General features: G+C 40.1%; 1 protein-coding gene across 1 annotated transcript in view; it reads right to left on the reverse strand.

Moving 5' to 3' along the window:
- The window catches only part of FAM184B (family with sequence similarity 184 member B), an 80179-nt gene extending 77328 nt beyond the window's left edge, over positions 1 to 2851 (reverse strand). The window contains exon 1 of the mRNA XM_012807459.2: positions 2705 to 2851. Coding sequence (XP_012662913.1) covers positions 2705 to 2851 — 147 coding nt within the window. The remainder of the gene's footprint in view (positions 1 to 2704) is intronic.
- Between the last annotated feature and the right edge of the window lie 16603 nt (positions 2852 to 19454).

Here is a 19454-nt window from a genome sequence, read left to right on the forward strand (position 1 = left end):
AGTCTGAATCCAGCCTCAGCCTGCCAAACAACAGTGACAATTACAACCAAAAAATAGCCGGGCATTGTGGTGGGTGCCTGTAGTCCCAACTACTGGGGAGGCCGAGGCAAGAGAATCACTTAAGCCCAAGAGTTGGAGGTTGCTGTGAGCTGTGATGTCACAGTGCTATAGGTGACAGCTTGAGGCTCTGTCTCAAAAACAAAAAAAAGTGCTATGGGAAAATAGCTGTTCATTAGAATTTTATAACCCAATAAATTATCATACAATGGCAAGAGGAAAATAAAGACATTTTGAAATATACAGAGAATTACCTTTCCCACCAAGACCCCCACAGTAAGAACTATTAAAGGATATTAAAGGATGAGCTTCAGCCAAAAGAAAAGTGAACCCAAATGAATGCTCTGGGCCCCAGGTAAAAAAAAAATGTGCAGAAGAAGTGATAAAGATGTAAGTAAATTTAATTAACTTTTAACTATAAAGACTATTTTTAAATGTAAAAAGTAAATAAGACTCTAGGCAGCAATGCCAAAATGGGAAAAAGGAGAACAATTAAATAGGTAAAGTAAGCAAGGTTCTTTTGTGGGAAGAAATAGTTACATAATAACTTTGTTAGAAAAATTTATTATAGTTAAGTATGCATTTTGAAAAATAAAAGAATTCCAAAAAGAACAGAAATAAAGCCAAAAGCTCTCAAATGAGCAGTGGCATATAGATCACCTTACTAATCCAGTGGAAGACAGCAATGAAGGAAAAAGGAGGAGAAAGGATGGTAAATGGAAAACGCAAGATACGATGGGAAAATAAGGCCACATATATTAGTATCACAATAAATCCCCATGGGTTAAATTCACCTATCAGAGACACAACTAAAATAAAGTGCATAGAAAGATTACATGTGAAGATATGGAAAACATGTGACACATAAATAGTAGCTAAAGAAGAGTGATGAAAATTTCCAGCATGATGAATGCTGGAGAGGCACTATAAAATAAGAATTAACCATGATTTCCAATGTACAACATACTTTCAAAAACACTGCCTACTATGTGCCACAGATCACGTCTGCCTTCTGCACTGCTGTATCTTCAGTCTCAGCACATGATAGGAGTGCCATAAATATTAAGGAGTGGAATGATCATCGTAGTATACAGAAATGATCTATTTATATGTTTATCATACCACAAGGACAAGGGCCGTGTCTTACTAATTTTTATGCCACTGATATTCAGGGTGGTGCTTAGCTCATGTGGGCACTCCATACAGTCACACTGACTTCAAGGGTCATCCCTTCTACAAAATCTCCCCTGTTCTGCCAATATCCTTTGTTTCTGCTTATATAGCACCCATAGTCTGAAAAACCCAATTTAGTACTTGATGATACAGCAAAGTCTTGTAGTTTTTATCTCAATGTTTCAAACCTTGTTTTTCCCAAAATATTTTAGATTCTTTGAAGATACAGAAGATGCCTTTCTTATAGAGTGCCAAGTTCCTATCCAGACACTTGAATAAATAGCTCTTCTGGTTGATGTCACCAGATGAATGCAGGTTGGTTGGATCAATAGTGCCAGCTGTCCAGGCCAAGACCTTCAAGGGGTTATATCCACTCCCTTCTTTAGCCCTTGACTAAAGACATCACTGTAGACAGGCTCATGTGCAAAAACTGTGGGCAGAAAGCAGCTAGCCATTCCACCCCTCTGTGCTTTATTCCTTCTGGCAAAATGGGGGGGGGAATGCCCGTGGTCCCACAAAAATGTGGGTGTGGGAAGTGACAGAAAGATAGGGAGGAAAGACATTATGTTCCTTACTCTACTGGATAGAACCTGGACCTGACCTTTCACCACAGGCACGAGTATCAGGAGTTTATTGTGAGACCAAAAGGAAGCTCCAAGGCAAATAGAGAAATTCATTCTCCTGAAACCTTTTATAGAATACAAGGGATGTCATTGTTCATCTACACACCAGGCATACTAAGGGGGTCTATAACAAGGAACTCCTAACGGAGAAGCTGCAGAGGGTTAATTAACAAAAAGCCCTAGTGGCATCTTGCTGGTCTTGAAAAAGACATAGTCTGGGGAGGTTCAGTCAGGGCCCTGTGGTAGCGAGATGGACTGGCTGACCTCCCAAGGTCCTTTCTAATTCTATAATTACAGGGTGAATCTTGCTCTTTCCCATTTATGCTCCCATGCCTGTACCCACTTTGATAGTAAGTCTCCTGGGCTGCCTTCCAGGTTTAGTACGCTGCCACGCAAGTGGCTGGCACTCAACAAATGACTCAAATATTTGTTGAATGAAGGCATAAATGTATCAAGTGTTTAAATAGAGCCCACATAACCTCCCAGCTGTAAAGTACGACAGTTGAATGAAATCGCAACATTCTAGGCACGATCACTTGAGCAAAGCTGGCAACACACACACACACACACACACACTCTCTCTCTCTCACATTCCCACCTTGGGAAAAGCACAGGCCACCTGCTTAGCAAGTAGGTTGTGAGGGAGTTTCCTTAGCAAGCACCCTCTCTCTTGCTCTGCTTGCTTAGGAGTGGAGCCTCCAGAAGGTCAAGTCACCCAGATTTAGGACCGCTTCCTTCCCAGTGGGCCTCTGAGACAAAGTTTCTGTTTGGATTTGGCTGAACCTCCTGGGAGGTGCATCCGCACTCCCTCAGCGACTCCGGGCTCCCCGGCCCGCTGCGCCCCACCTTACCTTGGTGAGCTGAGCGATCTTCTTGCACATTTTCACGTGCATCTCAGGATCACAGTCCATTCTCCAGCTGCCGCCACCACGGGTGTCGGCTTTGGAGCGAGGGCAAGTCCCAGGCGGGTGGATTTTGCTGTTGAGAGCAGAAGCCATCGCTAAAATGCGCCCCGCACTCACGCTGGTGGTCTCCCTGCTCTCCGTATGCACGTGCGTGCGCGCGCGGGCGTGTGGGCTTTCTCAGAGAGGTAGCACTGCAGTCCCGCCGCCTGCACCGCCGCGTGGCCCCTTCTTTCCAAGATCTCCGCCTCACAGGCCCAATACGCGCGCCCACCCTCCCTCTCTCACGCGGGCTCACCGGCTCGCTGGCTCCACGAGCACCCGCACCCTGCAGCGAGGCATGGGAGCCCCGCACTTGCCGGTCCCTGTCAGCGTGCAGCTCCCTAGCCAGTGTGCATTTCGCTAGCAAGGGGAGAGCTTCCGAGGCTAGGAGTCGCTGGCTTTGGGGGATTTGGGCTAGGCGGGTGCGGCGCTCATGGACGAGTGGATGACGCAGGGGTCTGGACACGGTGGCGACGGACCCTGCCCGAGCTGGGCATCCCAGGCCGAGGAGGAAGAGTCTCCCACCAGAGACAGGGCACCATGACCGGCGGCTCCGTAGTCTCGAGTTGAGGGAGGAGGTGGGGTGCGGGATGCTAAGGGAGGGCCGCGGAGGGCAGGGCGAGCCACCCCGACGCGAGGAGGTGCAGGGACCAGGGTGCATAGTGCTGGGCAGAGCAGGCACTGCAGGAGCGCACAGCCGGGCTGGGGCTGGAAGCCCCCCTTCCCGGATCTCGGGGAGGAGCGCGGGCGTTGTGGGAGGATTGCTGGAGATCCCGAACAAAGCGTTCGAGAAGCCACTGGGATGGCAAGGGAACTGCTGACCGAAATCAAGAGATGAGACAGTGCGGTACATAAAGTACGGGAAGCGCAGAGAAAAAGTCATCAGAGAGGTAGAAAGCATGTTGGCAGGTGCAGGAAAGGAGGAAGCGACGCGGAATGCGGGAGCAGTTGACGGATGGAGCTTAAAATCTAAGAAAACCGAGCCAGTGAAAGTGAAATAACTTGTCCAAATCCACACTACTGGAGTCAGAATCCCGTCAAGTTCTCAGATTTGAAGCTGGTGGCTGTTTAGTTTGGTGACGGAGACCAGCATCTTTCTGTCTGGCTTTCTCTGGTTTCAAACAGTGGGCTTTACAGAAAAGTGACAGCCCCTAGATCGGATTTTCCTCAAGCCGAAAATAGCGTCACGATTCTACCTGGAGTTTTAATAACCATCAGCAAGCAAGCTTCAGAGGGTCTCAGAAACCACAGTCCCACCCCTCTATACTGCAGGTGTCAACACGCATTTTCATAGATGAGGGAAATTGATCCAGAACACTGTCAAATCAGGTATTTACAAATAGTTTCTGAAAGGAAATAGTCTTATTCTAGATTCTTTATCCCTCCTTATCATCTTAGGTTCCTTCTCCAGGACAAACCTTGCTACCCTCAAAAGATGGAGAAGGAATATTCATTTCTCAAATACTTTGGTCATGAAGTGACACACCAATTCTGTTGTCATTCCATTGGCCAAAACTGATTACAGGCTTTAATCTAAATGTAAGGGGGTCTGGGAAATGTAATTCCTGGCTTCCTGGCTTGTTAGCAATTTCTCTCTCTCTCTTTTTTTTTCTTTTGAGACAGGCTCTTGATCTGTCTCTAGTGCTAGAGTATCCCACTGTCATCAAAGCTCACAGCAACTCCAACTCTGGGTATCAAGTGATTCTCCTACCTCAGCCTCTGAAATAGCTGAGACTACAGGTATAAGTCCCCTCACTCTATTTTGTAGAGACACAGGCTTGCTGTGTTGTTCACTCCTGGCCCTAAATGATCCTTCAAACTTATTCTCCAAAGTGCCACAATTACAGGTGCGAACCACTATGCTTTATCTGGATAGCAATTTTTCAGAATGACTTTACACAATGAAAAGGGAGCATACATTTTTGATAGGCATATACTTATCTACTGCAAGTAATTCAGACTTATTATTGATATTTGAATATTTGATTTTAAACAAAGGTAAACATTCTGGATATAAACTGAGGTGAAAAAAAGTCTCACTAAGATGTAAGCTTTATAAAGGCAGGAATTTTTGTCTGGTTCATTTACAGCCAAAATTCCAGCACTGAGTACTTGGCAACAAATATTTGTTAACTAACTTAATGAATGTGCTATCAACCAGCCAAAACACTAATGTGTATGTACTGTAAAAGTGAAGTGGTACAAATAATTAATGATTAATGTCAATTTTATGTACAGAAACACATTGAGAATTTTCTGGTAGTCGAGTAACAAGAGAATAGATCAATAAGAATTTTACCTAGATAACATCTAAAGGATTACCTCAAATGTATAAAAACATTCAAATAATAATATAAGGCAAAATAATATTCAGTTACTTATTTTAAGTTATGAATTGGATTTTTTTTTTTTTTTGAGACAGAGCCTCAAGCTGTCCCCCTGGGTAGAGTGTTATGGCTTCACTGCTCACAGCAACCTCCAACTTCTGGGCTCAAGCTAGTCTCCTGTCTCAGCCTCCAAAGTAGCTGGGACCACAGGAGCCCACCACAACGCCTAGCTATTTTTTGGTTGCAGCCATTATTGTTGTTTGGCGGGCCCAGGCTGGATTCGAACCTGCCACCTTAGGTGTTATGTGGCTGGTGCCTTAGCCGCTTGAGCCACAGGCGCCAAGCCTGGATTGGATTTTCTTAACGTTCAAAATTTTAGACCTATATTCAATTTTAAGTTGTTGTATGCCTTTAAATACTTAATTTCTAGGAAAAAGTCCAATTTGAGAATTCTTCAGTCTTTTGGGGATAAATTAAAAACAGTATGTCAAACTTTGCTACTCCAAGTATCATGAAAAGAACAAATTCCAAAAACATATAAACCACATATACACGTATGATAAGTCACCTTTAATCTGGATAAAATAAAGAATATGGGTAAGAGAAGAACGTACTAGAGAAAAATGTGATACTTAAAATATTCTGTTCTTAAAATATTCTTCTGTTCTTATTCTATTCTTCTGTTCTTAAAATAATCTGTGATACTTAAAATATTCTGTTCTTAAAATATTCTTGAAAATGTAACTCAAATGTGAAAGTTAAAACAATAAAAAGTAAAATGGGAGAATATCTTCATAATATTTAACAAAGGTTTGTTAAAACACTAACCATAATAGAAAAAAATCCTGATAAACTAGATTTCATAAAAATTAAAAATGTACCATTAAGAAAGTAAAAGGCCAGGTATAGAATGGCATAAGATATTCATAATAAACATCTCTAAAAAACTTGTGTATAGTGTATGGGTCCTACAAATCAATAAAGAAAAGATAATCTAATTTATAAGTAGACAAAAGTCTTAAATAAGTAATTTCAAAAGAGGTATGTGAATGGTCAATAAGCATATAAAAATGTGCTCAACCTTGCTAATCACAGAAAGAAATGTAAATTAAAAAGCCACATGGAGGCTTGGCGCCTGTGGCTCAAGCAGCTAAGATGCCAGCCACATATACCTAAGGTGGCGGGTTGGAATCCAGCCCGGGCCCGCCAAACAACAATAATGGCTGCAACCAAAAAATAGCCGGGTGTTGTGGCGGGCGCCTGTGGTCCCAGCTACTTGGGAGGCTGAGGCAGGAGACTCGCTTGAGCCCAGGAGTTGGAGGTTGCCGTGAGCAGTGAAGCCATGGCACTCTACCCAGGGGACAGCTTGAGGCTCTGTTTCAAAAAAAAAAAAAAAAAAGCTACATGGAGATACACCATTAGACAACTACCAGAATAGGTAAAACTACAAGGACTGACGATAACAAGTGTTTGTAAAGCTGTGGAGTAACTGTGTAGGAATATAAAATGAAACAATCACTTTGGGAAGTAGTTGCAGTTTTACTAAAACTAAACATATACCAACCTTATGGCATAGCAATTTGACTCCTAGGTATTTACAAAAAACACAGAATGTGTATTGCAGTTTTATTTATAAACCCCCAAGTTGGAAAGAAGTCAGATATCAAGAGGTGAAAGAATAAATGAATGATGGTATACTCATATGATGGAATAGTTTACAGCAATAAAAAAAAAAAGTACTTTGATGAAAGAATCAAGCATAAAACAATACATACTATACCATCCCATTCACATGAAGTTTGGGAACATGCAGAACTTAACTGATCTTTATAGAACAGTAGTTATTTCTGGAGGAGGTATAAACTGTGATGAAAGGACTAGGCAATCAGAAATTTTTAGTACTTTGATCTGAATGTATACATCTTGATATGAATGTATACATATGTAAAAGATGATCAAGAAGCACATTTACAAGGCCAGTTGCCCTGTTTCATACTTGTAATCCTAGCACTCTGGGAGGCTGAGGCAGGTAGACTGCCTGAGCTTGGGAGTTCCAGAGCAGTCTGAGCAAGAGTGAGATACCATCTCTACTAAAAAATAGAAAAACCATCTGGGCATAGTGGCATAGTCCCGGCTACTCCAGAGGCTGAGGCAAGAGGATTGCTCAAGCTCAAGAGTTTAAGGTTGCTGTGAACTATGAGGCCATAGCAATTTATCTAGGGTGACAGAATGAGGCTGTCTCAAAAAAAAAGTACACTGACAATTATTGCATGTTATGTATTTTACTGTGTATATGTTATTACTTAGAAAAAAAGAGGTGGACAAATTGGCCTGACATGACTTACCTAAAACATACGACAGAAAGGAAACATAATGGCCCACAGATCACTTGTAATTAAATCAGAATTTATCTGAGATTATATTATATATACAAGTAGAGCATAGGAAAAACTCTCAACCATAACCTATAGGAAAGAAATCTAAAATACTATGTAAGAATATATTATGGATCAACCACTGGATGTAACCAAATCTTGACAGCAAAAACAGTATGGAAGATAAAAAGTAATATGAAATTTCAAACTGTTATATTAAAAAAATAGATGCAAGTTGAGTATCCCATACTTTTTTTTTTTTTTTTTTTGAGACAGAGTCTCACTATGTTGCCCTCAATAGAGTGCAATGGCATCATAGCTCACAGCAACCTCAAACTCTTGGGCTTAATGATTCTTTTGCCTCAGTCTCCCAAGTAGCTGGGACTACAGGCTTTGTTGTAGTTGTCATTGTTGTTTGGTAGGCCCTGGTCAGTTTTGAACCCGCCAGCCCCATGTATGTGGCCAGTACCCTAGCCGCTGAGCTACAAGCACTGAGCTTAGTATTCCTTATCTTAAAAAGACTGGGACAAGGAAGTGTTTAGGATTTGAATTTTTTCAGATTTTGGTATATTTGAACATGCATAATGAGCTATTTAGGGGGATGGGACATAAGTCTAAATACAGAATTAATTTATATTTCACATACACTTTATATGAATAGCCAGATAAAATATTTTTAATAAACTGTGTGCTGTGCATCTGTGTCTTAACTACACAGTTACATGAGGTCAGGTATGGAATTTTCCACTTGTGGCATCATGCCTATGCTCAAAAAGTTTTGGATTTTGGAACATTTTAAATTTCAAATTTTTGGATTAGGGATGCTCAACCTGTAATTCTATAAATGTAAACCAAAAGCTTGTTGAAATTACTGTTACAGACTACGCATCATTCCTGAAATAAAAAATTATTGTGATTTGCCTAAACAAAGGACAAAGTTCCTTTTACAAAATCGAAAAACTTTTTTTTCCTGAAAATATCTTCTTCATCTTAATAAAGATGAGCATCTGTTGCAATTGGAATATGATGCCTGAAGGACCAACCTTATAACTGACAATATAATTTTACTATATTTTTAACGTCAAACTTATAAAATCTGATTACTAAATTATAACATAATTATTTTTTGAGAAATAAAATTTCAGATTTATTCTTTTTTTTTTTTTGAGATAGTCTCCCTGTCACCCTGGGTAGAGTGCTGTGGTGTGATAGCTCACAGCAACTTCAAATTCCTGGGCTGAAGTGATCCTCTTGCCTCAGTCTCCTGAGTAGCTGAGACTAGAGGCGCCTGCCACAATGCCCAGCTCTTTTTAGAGACAGAGGTCTCATTCTTGCTCTGGCTGGTCTCGAACTTATACCCCGAAGAGGTTTGCCTGCCTCTGTCTTCCAGAGAGCTAGTATTATAGGCATGAGTCACTGCACCTGGCTGCAGATGTATTCTTGAGAGAGTGCACATATCCAAAATGCTTTGTGGGGGAACTTTAATCTCATTTTACCATTAAGTTAGTTTCCTATGTATTTATACTATTTCTCTTTTTCTCTAAAGTTACAAAATTGGTCTTAACTTCTTTCTTCATTTTCCATAGTAGTCAAACACTTTGTTCCATGTTTTCCTACAGACCTACTTCCTGGAGGCACTATCCTACTTACTTGACACAGTAGACACCTGACGACTGTCCTTCATTGCTTTCCATTGTGATATCTTGTGGCTTCAGAATCCCAGGCCTTCTTAAATTGTTCCCTTGTTTTGATGAGGCACCTTCTGCAGTGGCCTCCTAAGAAAGGATACATAGTGAGATAAAATTTTGAGACTGTTAACTCCACACTTGATTGGTTTGGGTACAGTTGTAGGTTGGAAATCATTTCTCCTTTTAAATTTAAAGGCTTGCTGTTAAAGTCTTCCAGCATTCAGCATTGCTACTAAGTCTAAACACCATTCTGCAAACACATCCTTTTTATGTAACCTATTCTCCTCAGCCCCTTTAGAAGCTTTTAGGATTTTCCATAATCCTGGCATCTTGAAATATCATAATGATATACTTTTTAAATTTGTTTTGCTGGCCAGTCACTGGATCCTTTAAATTTAGAAGATTAATGTCCTATGTTTACGGGAATGCTCCTTTTTTTCTCTTTACCTCCTTTCTCTGTTCTCTCATTTTAGAACTCTTATTAATTGGATGTTACTACTTGTTCTAATTTGATTTCCTTTAGTTCTTGCCTACTTTTCACCTCTGCCTTTTTGTTCTATTTTTGGAAATTTCTTCAGCTTATTTTCCAACACACCTGCTAAATGTTTAATTTTGGTTTTATTTTTCTAATAACTCTTATTTTGTGATTGTTCATTTTTTTATAGTATCTTATTCTTACTTCATGGATGCAATATATGCTCCTACGTTTCTGAGAACATCAGATCTTCTTTGGGGAGTCTTATGTTCATCTTTCACGTTGAAGATTTCCTTAAATGTCTAGTTAGCCTTGCCTGTCAGTGTATAGTAATTTTAAGTGACTAAAAGCCACATGTGAATGAGCAGGGCTTATGGGCTGTGAGTCTCACTGCAGTAGTGTCAAGCTATTTTTTTCCTCATTCATCTTTTGGGTAAGGTGGGCAGAGGCCTGGTATAAGCCTGGTTGCCAGATTTTATAGGTGGGTAGAGAAAGCTGACTGGAGGCTCATAATGTGACATTCTCTCAACTGTCCTGTCTTCAGTATAACACATCACTACCACCACCACCACCATCCCCCGGTCTTAAATCTATTTGGTTTAGTTTCTGCAGAGAATAAGCTTCAAAAGATTGGTATATTGGTAGAGAGAGAGTTGCCTGGTTAGAAAGGGAAGGCAAAAACAAACCTTCAAATAATTCCCGTTTTCCACTTTGCTTCATACCCTCACCTTTCAGGTATCTTATGCCTTCAAATCCTTGAGCCTTTTGGGTTCTGGAAGGCAAAGACAGGTGTTCCAAATTTGGTAGACATTTTCGGTGATGAAGAATGGCTGCCAGAACTGTACTCCCTTACCTACCAAGTAAAAATAAATGAAAGAGGAATACACTTAATATTAGAAAATTATGTAATGGAAATGTTGTAATAGTTATACGGTTGTTTTAGCTAAATATCATGTGTCTTTCATAAAAAAATCTTATATCTGCTACAATTGGACCTCCTTTCCTCCACTTGGTACTAACCTTATGTCAACTATGTGTAAGCCTCCCTTACTCAGTTATTTAGAAGTAAAAAAGTAATGCATTATAAAAGAGCCAGCCTGCTCCCCAGGAACAACCACATGACTATAACCCAAGCTTAATCAATGCTACTAACACATTTATAGGGTTGGCAGTAAAATAAGGAAGCTAAATTCAGGAAGTTAAATTTGACATTCAGGTAACTTTTGGGCAGTATATTTCCCATATTTCATTGCATATCTGAAATTCAAATTTACATTGACTGGTGTCCTGTATTTCTACTTGCTAAATCTGGCAACCCAACACACTTAAAAGTAATGTGTCCTACATAGAACATAACCAACATCAAAAAGCTAGGTTTAAAGGAAAACTAGGCTCTGGACCAAAGCTTTAAAACCACTGGGAAAGTCTACTTCACTATCAAGAAAGTAGACAGGGGCCAACACTTTGTAGTAAGTTCTCCTGGAAGGAATTGGCTGTGGCCAACATCAATGCTAGCTTTCAATTTAGGAATTTGGGTTCCTAAATTCCCATGCCTCTGCACTGTTCCACTTCTGAGTACCTCCCAAAAGTTGCCCCCTACTGAACCACTGTCTAATTAATACACTGTAAAACAGCAGTTTTCTTTATTTTTGGAGTTTCACAGCTCATGCTGTTACCAGTACTTTTTCTTTTCTTAGAGATTCAAGAATGAAACTCCAGACCATACCAGTAAGCTGAAGGACAGTTTGATTTACAGAAGACACAGAAAGGCAACAAAACCTCTGGCAGTGGCAAAAATTCCCCAATGGGAAGACCCGTGTGGTTCTTTTGTGTAGGGATTCATATATCACTTGCAAGAAGATGGGGGTGGGGAACTCTCCTGGGAACAGGTCACACTTACCCAGGAGCTATAGGAGCTGGCAGACAAAAAACACCCCAGGGCCAGGCACAGTGGGTCACATCTGTAATTCTAGCATTCTGGGAGGCAGAGAAGGGTGGATTGCCTGAGTTCACAGGTTCAAGACCAGCCTGAGTCAGAGGCTGGCTGGCTTTTGACCTCTGCAAAAATAATCCAGCATTGCGACAGATACCTGTAGTCCCAGCTACTCAGGAGGTTGAGGCAAGAGAACTGCTTGAGCCCAAGAGTTTGAGGTTGCTGTAAGCTATGGCCTCATAGCACTCTAAGGGCAACAAAAAAGAAAATCCCATCCAAGTTGATTAGCAAAGGAATGCATTAGCCAATGAATGAGGTCCTCAAAGTTCCCCACCTAAGCAAAGCAGCAGGATATATGCTTTCCATTCCAAGAGGGCCCCTCTGGATGAAATCCTACTGGTGTCCAGTTTGCTCAGGTCTAGAAAATGGGGTCTCTGTCCAGCCCTGAACAGGGAACCCTCTATCAATACCACAGATGGAAAGGTAATGGCCATGGGATTAGCAGTTAACATAAAAATTTACCCTAAATAAGAATATACTACAAACCCCTTAACTGCAACACTCATTTTAAGATTCTTTCATCAGGTTTGTTTGAATCTAACTTGATACACTAGCTTGGTTTGTGTGTATATTAGGAACTCAGTTTTAATCTTGTCAGTCTGACCATCACCCTGAATCTCCTACTGCATAATGATCCCAGAAATTTTTCACATCATGTTAGTCATTTCTGTCTTCCCAAATAAATTGCCCAAATTCCAGTTAACAATTTTATATGATTCAAACCTAAACTGTTAACGTTTCCGACTCCACACTGTTTAGAAGCAACAAAGTTGTTGCTGTCTATCTGCTATGTTATTATTTTAAATCAGGCATTCGTTTTCCACATCTCAGCTCTTCCAGCTCACAGGAGGTTGGAAGTTAGCAAGTGTCTGATCATTGCGGTTTCCTTATCCTTTTTATTTTCTTGGTCTCACTTCCAAAACTCTCCCAGTATATAATCTCACTGCTGCTACTAATTCAAAGAGTGTGGCAGACAGTATGAAATTATCAGACTCAAATATGTAGCCATTAGCTACTGTTTAAAATTGACAAAGATACAATCATGAAGGTTTTTCTTTGAACAAGCTGGGACAGAAGTACCTGGTGGTTATTGTATAGTTTCCTCAGTCCAAAGGTGGATTGACCCTAACAGCTTGCATAAAGTTATCTCATTAAGTCTGAAGAGCTGTCCAGACTTTTTCATATACCATAGCCATCTGAGCAAAATGCTTGATCTTTGTGTCACTGTCTTGTGAATTTAGCATATATATATATATATATGTACACACACACACACACACACACATGAAATATTGTATATTTTATCTATTTCCTTGACTATCCCTCAAGGAGTTTAATTGCTAGAGTGTCCCCACCACCACATGAATTTCCACTACATCTGGACAGCTACTCCACTTAATTTATATGATCCTCCACAACAAGCCATTTTCAAATATTTTAAAGGCCTGTGTATAGATAGGGTTTACTGAGCCAGAGACAGCCTGATAGGAGCCTGTGGTAATGTTTATCCTATAGTTGTAGGCATCATAATAGGTTTGCAGTAGTGTAGGCTAGGTTTCAAACTACAGTCCCCTAGAAAAAAACTAGAACCCCTGAAAGGTGTTATATATAGGCAAACCTCTATAAAAACTGAGGAACAAATTCAGATTCCTGGCATTTTCCTTTGTGCAGTAATACTCAGTATAATTGACCTCTTTGGAAACTAATGTCAGAGTATTCTCAGAAAGGTTGAGTAGCCAACTTCTTGCTTTCTACATGGTTAATCTAAAGGCTGGGTAGCAAAGGGGTAGTCTACTTTTTCCTTCCCAAGGATTAGGTAGTCCATTCAGATAGGCAGAGTAAACAGGGATAGGGAGGGTGATGGGGAGAGACCGGAGTGTGGAGAATGTTCAAGATATCTTTTGTAATGTGATCTCTTTGGACTAAGTCTCCATTGAAGTTCTTGTTTATCCACAGGGTTTGTAAAAGGATATTCTCACAATGCATTTTTTTTATTGATGAGTTATAAGATCCTTGGGTATATACTCACTACTTGGTAGTATTTTGGCTTGCCAGGGCACAACAGTCTGGTTGAGAAGGCATTAGTTTCTCCACTATGAGCTGTGTAATGGTTAACTGTGTACCTCTTTCTCAATTAGCAACATGTGAGATAACAGAGCAAATGGTGATGTAGTGAAGAGTTTGTTAACTGCCTTTTGGAAGTCAGTGTAAGAGTAGGCTGTTTTGATGGGTTCAGTGTGGGCTGTTTCCTTAACTTTTCGTTAGCCAGTCACAGAAACATCAAGAAACACGTGCATTAGGGGTCTGTTTTAAGTATTCAGGTATGGAAGTGGCTCCACTCAGTTCTCAGGACCAGCTTAGTGTGTAAAAGTGTTAGTCACTTACCAGTCGCATAGGTCACACAGTATCTCTTTTTTTTTTTTTTTTTTTTTTTTTTGAGACGGAGCCTCAAGCTATCCCCCTGGGTAGAGTGCCATGGCATCACGCTCATGGCAACCTCCAACTCCTGGGCTCAAGCGAGTCTCCTGCCTCCACCTCCCAAGTAGCTGGGACCATAGGCGCCCGCCACAACGCCTGGCTATTTTTTGGTTGCAGCCGTCATTGTTGTTTGGCGGGTCCGGGCTGGGGATTCGAACCCGCCACCTCAGGTGTACGTGGCTGGCGCCTTAGCGGGTTGAGCCACAGGCGCCGAGCCACAGTATCTCTTTCAAATCACCGCTACCCAAGAGAAGGGGTCTTCATCCAGGCAAGGTGGTTTTCTTAATGCAGTCTCAATTGGTAGTGATACACTGTGAAAAGACACTATGTATACTGTTTTGCTGGCAGTCATACTATATTTACCTGGCAATGAAAATAAGCTCAGTAGTTGCCCTGGCAGCATGCCTACTGGTGAAGTAACTTTTTTGCAGGGGAAATGATGGGATGCGCTATCAAGGATATCTGGTGTGCAAAGATCTCATGTTTTTCACAGGTGATGCAAATGCTCTTAGAAACTTAGTTGGTGACTTAGTTGTTGGACTATGTGTAAAAGTAGCCTTAATCTGTAAATAAGAAGACTTGAGACATGATATTAAAGCCTATGTGACATTACTGTCCACCTAACTTGAGGGTATCCAAGAAAATGGATGCCATACAAGAAGCCTTATAGACTTACCCCATTTTATCTCATTGAGTAGGCAGATGAATGGGTATAAGAGCCAGTGAATGGCTCTTATAATCACAAAAATGGGAAGAAGAGTCTCGAGCCATTTTAATCCTTAGTTAGTACATAACCGGTCCAGATTCTTTTTATAAGTATGCAGTGGTAGCCCCAAAACTTACGTTTTTACAAAAGTAGATACCTTGTGCCTCAAACTCCAAATATAAAGCTATAGATGCTCATTTTTTACCATTAGATATGCTTGCTGAGATTAGTTTTAGGGGGTCTGTCCTCATGGTAAAACTGTTGGATGTTAAGACTCTTGCTGGGACCTCAGAGGTTGTAGTTATATGACCAATTTCAGATAAGCTGCTTTGGGGGGAAAAAAAAGCATAAAATTGACCAGCTCCACTTCTAACATTAATAAAAATGTCCAAATCTAGAGACTAAGCCAGGAAAGTATAGGCTTACTTTATTTGCAAAAATCATAAATATTACTTAAAAGAATCCAACAGTAAAGACAAAAGAATATGTTGTAATTATATAGAGTTTAATTCAGGAAAGCAAGAGTAGCCCAACGTCAGAAAATTTAAAAATATAAATTCTAAAACTAAAGGAAAAAGATTATTTTATCAACTGTGGATATTTAATATCTCTTAGTTCTTGCTCAGTACCTATTTATGATTTAAAAAACAAAATGAAACTTTCTCACTGAACTAGAAAGAAAAATTAACTTTCTCAACTTGGTAAAGATATCTACCCAAAACTTGTAGCAAATATTATTCTAAAGGATATTAGATAGAATCCCATTAAAAGTGGAATTAGGTAATGGTGAACATGTTGACTGGTATTATTTGACATAGTAGTAAAAGTCCTAATTAATGTTATAAAAAATGACAGGTATAGGGCGGCGCAGGGCGCTGGCCCCATGTGCCGGAGGTGGCGGGTTCAAACCCAGCCCTGGCAAAAACTGAAGAAGAAAAAAAAAGACAGGTATTAGAATTAGAACAGATGAAGATATGATCATCTAACTAAAAAAACCTAACATATAAACCTATTGGAGCTAGGCTAGGCATGGTAGCTCATGCCTGCAATCCCAGCACTTTGGGAGGGTGAAGTAGATGGACTGCTCGAGGCCAAGAGTTATACTCTAGCCTGGGCAATATAGTGAGATCCCCATATTTCAAAAACAACAAAAATTTAGCTGGTCATGGTGGCATGCACTGGTAGTCCCAGCTATTTGGCAGGCTGAGGAAGGAGGATTACTTGAACCTGACAGGTTGAAGTTGCAGTGGGCTACATTAACACCACTGTTCTCCAGCCTGGGAGACAGAGCGAGTCTTAATTAATGTTATAAAAAATGACAGGTATAAGAATTTGTCTCAAAACACAACAGAACACACAAATAGACTATCAGAGCTAATAAAAGCCCAAGAAGTTTCCTGCTGAGACTAACTTACATATATACATTAATTACTTATGTAATACTTAGTATTTGCTAATAGTATTCTAGTAACTACATGTTAACTTATTTAAAATCTTTCTAACAACCCTACAAGGTAGGTACATTTGCTGCCCACATCTTACACATGAGAATTAAGTTACCTGACCTAACTCATACATCTTAGCAAGTGATAGAGGCTGGGTTTGAATCTAGGCACTCTTAACTTCTATACCAGCAATACTCACCAGAATATGTGTAAGCACATTTCACAGAAGGAAGGCAAAACCCCCTAAACCTATAAAGAATTGAGGAACTAATTGATAATATTATACAAGATCCAATAAAAGGCTTGGCGCCTGTGGCTCAAGTGGTAAGGAGCCAGCCACATACACCGAAGGTGGCGGGTTCAAATCCAGCCCAGGCCCACCAAACAACGATGGCTGCAACTAAAAAATAGCCGGGCGTTGTGGCGGGTGCCTGTGGTCCTAGCTACTTAGGAGGCTGAGACAGTAGACTCACTTGAGCCCAGGAGTTGGAGGTTGCTGTGAGCTGTGATGTCATGGCACTCTACCCAGGGGGACAGTTTGAGATTGTTTAAAAAAAACAAAAAATAAAACCCAAAACAAGACCCAATAAAAGATAAAGAACATAATTTAAAATACAGATATTCCATGCTCTTGGATGGAACAAATATCATGAAGATACCAACTTTCTTCATAATAATTTATGTAATTCCAATCAAAATTTTACTATATAAATGAACTTTAAAGTTTATATGGAAAGAATAAAATTTCACTTATGGCTAAACCAACTGTTGGCACAAAGAGTAAGGGGGTTCTCGCCCTGAGATACTAAGATTGCTCAAGTCACAGAAATTAAAATACAGTGGAATTAGTGTAACAACAAATAGTCTAATAGCACAGAATAGAAATTAAGAGAGAGTCATATATGTAAAATAATGTTGGGATATAAATCAAGGGGGAATATATACATTTATTATATAGTATTGGTACGATAGCTCACTATATTAAAAAAAAAAGTAGGGGAAGGCTTGTGGCTCAGTGGGTAAGGCACCGGCCCCATATACCGAGAGTGGCGGGTTCAAACCCAGCCCCAGCCAAACTGCAACAAAAATGTAGCTGGGTGTTGTGGTGGGTGCCTGTAGACCTAGCTACTTGGGAGGCTGAGGCAAGAGAATCACCTAAGCCCAAGAGTTGGAGGTTGCTACAAACTCCAACAAGAGCAACCTCCAAATCCTGGGCTTAGGTGCCATGAGTTGTGATGCCACGGCATTCTACTGAGGGTGATAAAGTAAAACTGTCTCCAAAAAAAAAAGTAAAAAAAAAGCAAAATTGTGTATAATGACACATATGGAGGACTCATGATGGACTAAATATCTGCACGGGGATGGTAAAATTATATAGTTAATTGAATATTATAGAGAAGAATATCTTTGTGACTTGAGCGTAGGGAAAGACTTCTTAAATAAAAGATGCACAAAGTAAGCTGGGCCTGGTGGCTCATACCTGTAATCCTAGCATTCTGGGAAGTTGAGGCAGGAGGAATGCTTGAACCCAGGAATTTGAAGTTGTAATGAGTTAGGCTGAGGCCATGGCATTCTAGCCTGGGCAACAGAATGTGACTCTATCCTTTAAACAAAAAAAAGGTAAAACATAAAGCACCTGACCAAAAATGATGAATTCTATTTATAGAAAAATCCAGAGGCCTTAACCATATAATCACTTTATGCCATCAGTTTGGCAAAAGAGAGCTGGATAACACAAACCATTAGTGATATCCCCATGGAAGTGGGATGCTGGTGGGATGGTATACTGGAGTAATCATTCTGAAGAATAATCTGGAAGCACTACTTAGCCAAATTAACTATTTGCACATCTCAAGACCCAGTGATCATACTTTTAGACATATGTAGAGAAGAAATTCTGAAGCCTCATTTGTGATAAGGAGTTAGAAACATTTTAGATTATTATCACTGGAGGAGAGGTAAATGTGCTGGAAGTACATTATAACTATTCATAGCGACATGAATGAATTTTAAAGGCCCAGCTCTAAATAAAAAAGTAGTAATATCAGTATCCCATTAATGCTATTTTGTGGGGGTGATTTGCAAAATGGAAGTCAATGAACATCTCTAGGGACATATACAATGAGTTGTACTAATAAAGCTCAAGTCAGTAACTTTCCTCTGTATTTCTCTGGCTTCCATACATCCTTTTTATGTACTTCAGTTCCTAACACAGTGTCTGGCATATATGAGTGGCTTACTAAGTGTATTTGGAAGAATTAATGAGAAGATGAAGGTCTGCAGTAGGTAACTACTACAAACATGTTTTATTTTATTCCAGCCAATGAAAAACTCCCAAATTGTATTTAGGTGTCCATAAAGTTCACATGCAATCTAAGATATAACTTTTTAAGTATATGTGATAGAAAGAATCCGTAAAAAGGATTAGAAATACTTACAGCTCAGCGCTGGTATCACAGTGGTTATGATGCCAGCCATATACACCGAAGCTGGTGGGTTCAAACCCAGCCGGGGCCAGCTAAACAATGACAACTACAACAACAACAAAAAGCCAGGTGCTGTGGTAGACACCTGTAGTCCCAGCTACTTGGGAGGCTGAGGCAAGAGAATCACTGAAGCCCAAGAGTTGGAGGATGCTGTGAGCTGTGACGCCACAACATTCTACTTAGGATGACATAGTGAGACTCTGTCTCAAAAAAAAAAAAAAAAAAAAAAAGACTTACTTTTTTTTATTGTTGTTAATTTTCAACATGCCCACCATCATTACTAATACAAAGGGTAATACCATTCTGTAGTTCTCGGAAAACATTTTCAAGCTGATTTTCAGTAATACCAGCAATCACATCAGTTAGCTACCAAGTATTCTAAAGATTGAGGTTTGGTTGAAGAAATATTAGTTTTTACATGTTCCCATAAAAAGAAATCCAATAGAATCAAATCTGGCAAACATGGAGGCCAAAATGATCCACTTCTTCCAATTCATCTGTTAGGGAATTTCTCATGCAGAAATCGTCTAACATGCAAAGCAAAGTGACAAGGAGCATCATCTTCTTGAAATACTATATTCTCTATCAGTCTTAATTTTTCAAGCTGAGAAATAAAGTAATTTTGCAGCATTTCTAAATTGCTATCACCCCCAAAAGAAGGGCCTTATGACTTGATTTTTTCCC

This window comes from Otolemur garnettii, unplaced genomic scaffold (assembly GCF_000181295.1).
Source record: "Otolemur garnettii isolate 467f Iridium unplaced genomic scaffold, OtoGar3 scaffold00069, whole genome shotgun sequence".
NCBI lineage: Eukaryota > Metazoa > Chordata > Mammalia > Primates > Galagidae > Otolemur > Otolemur garnettii.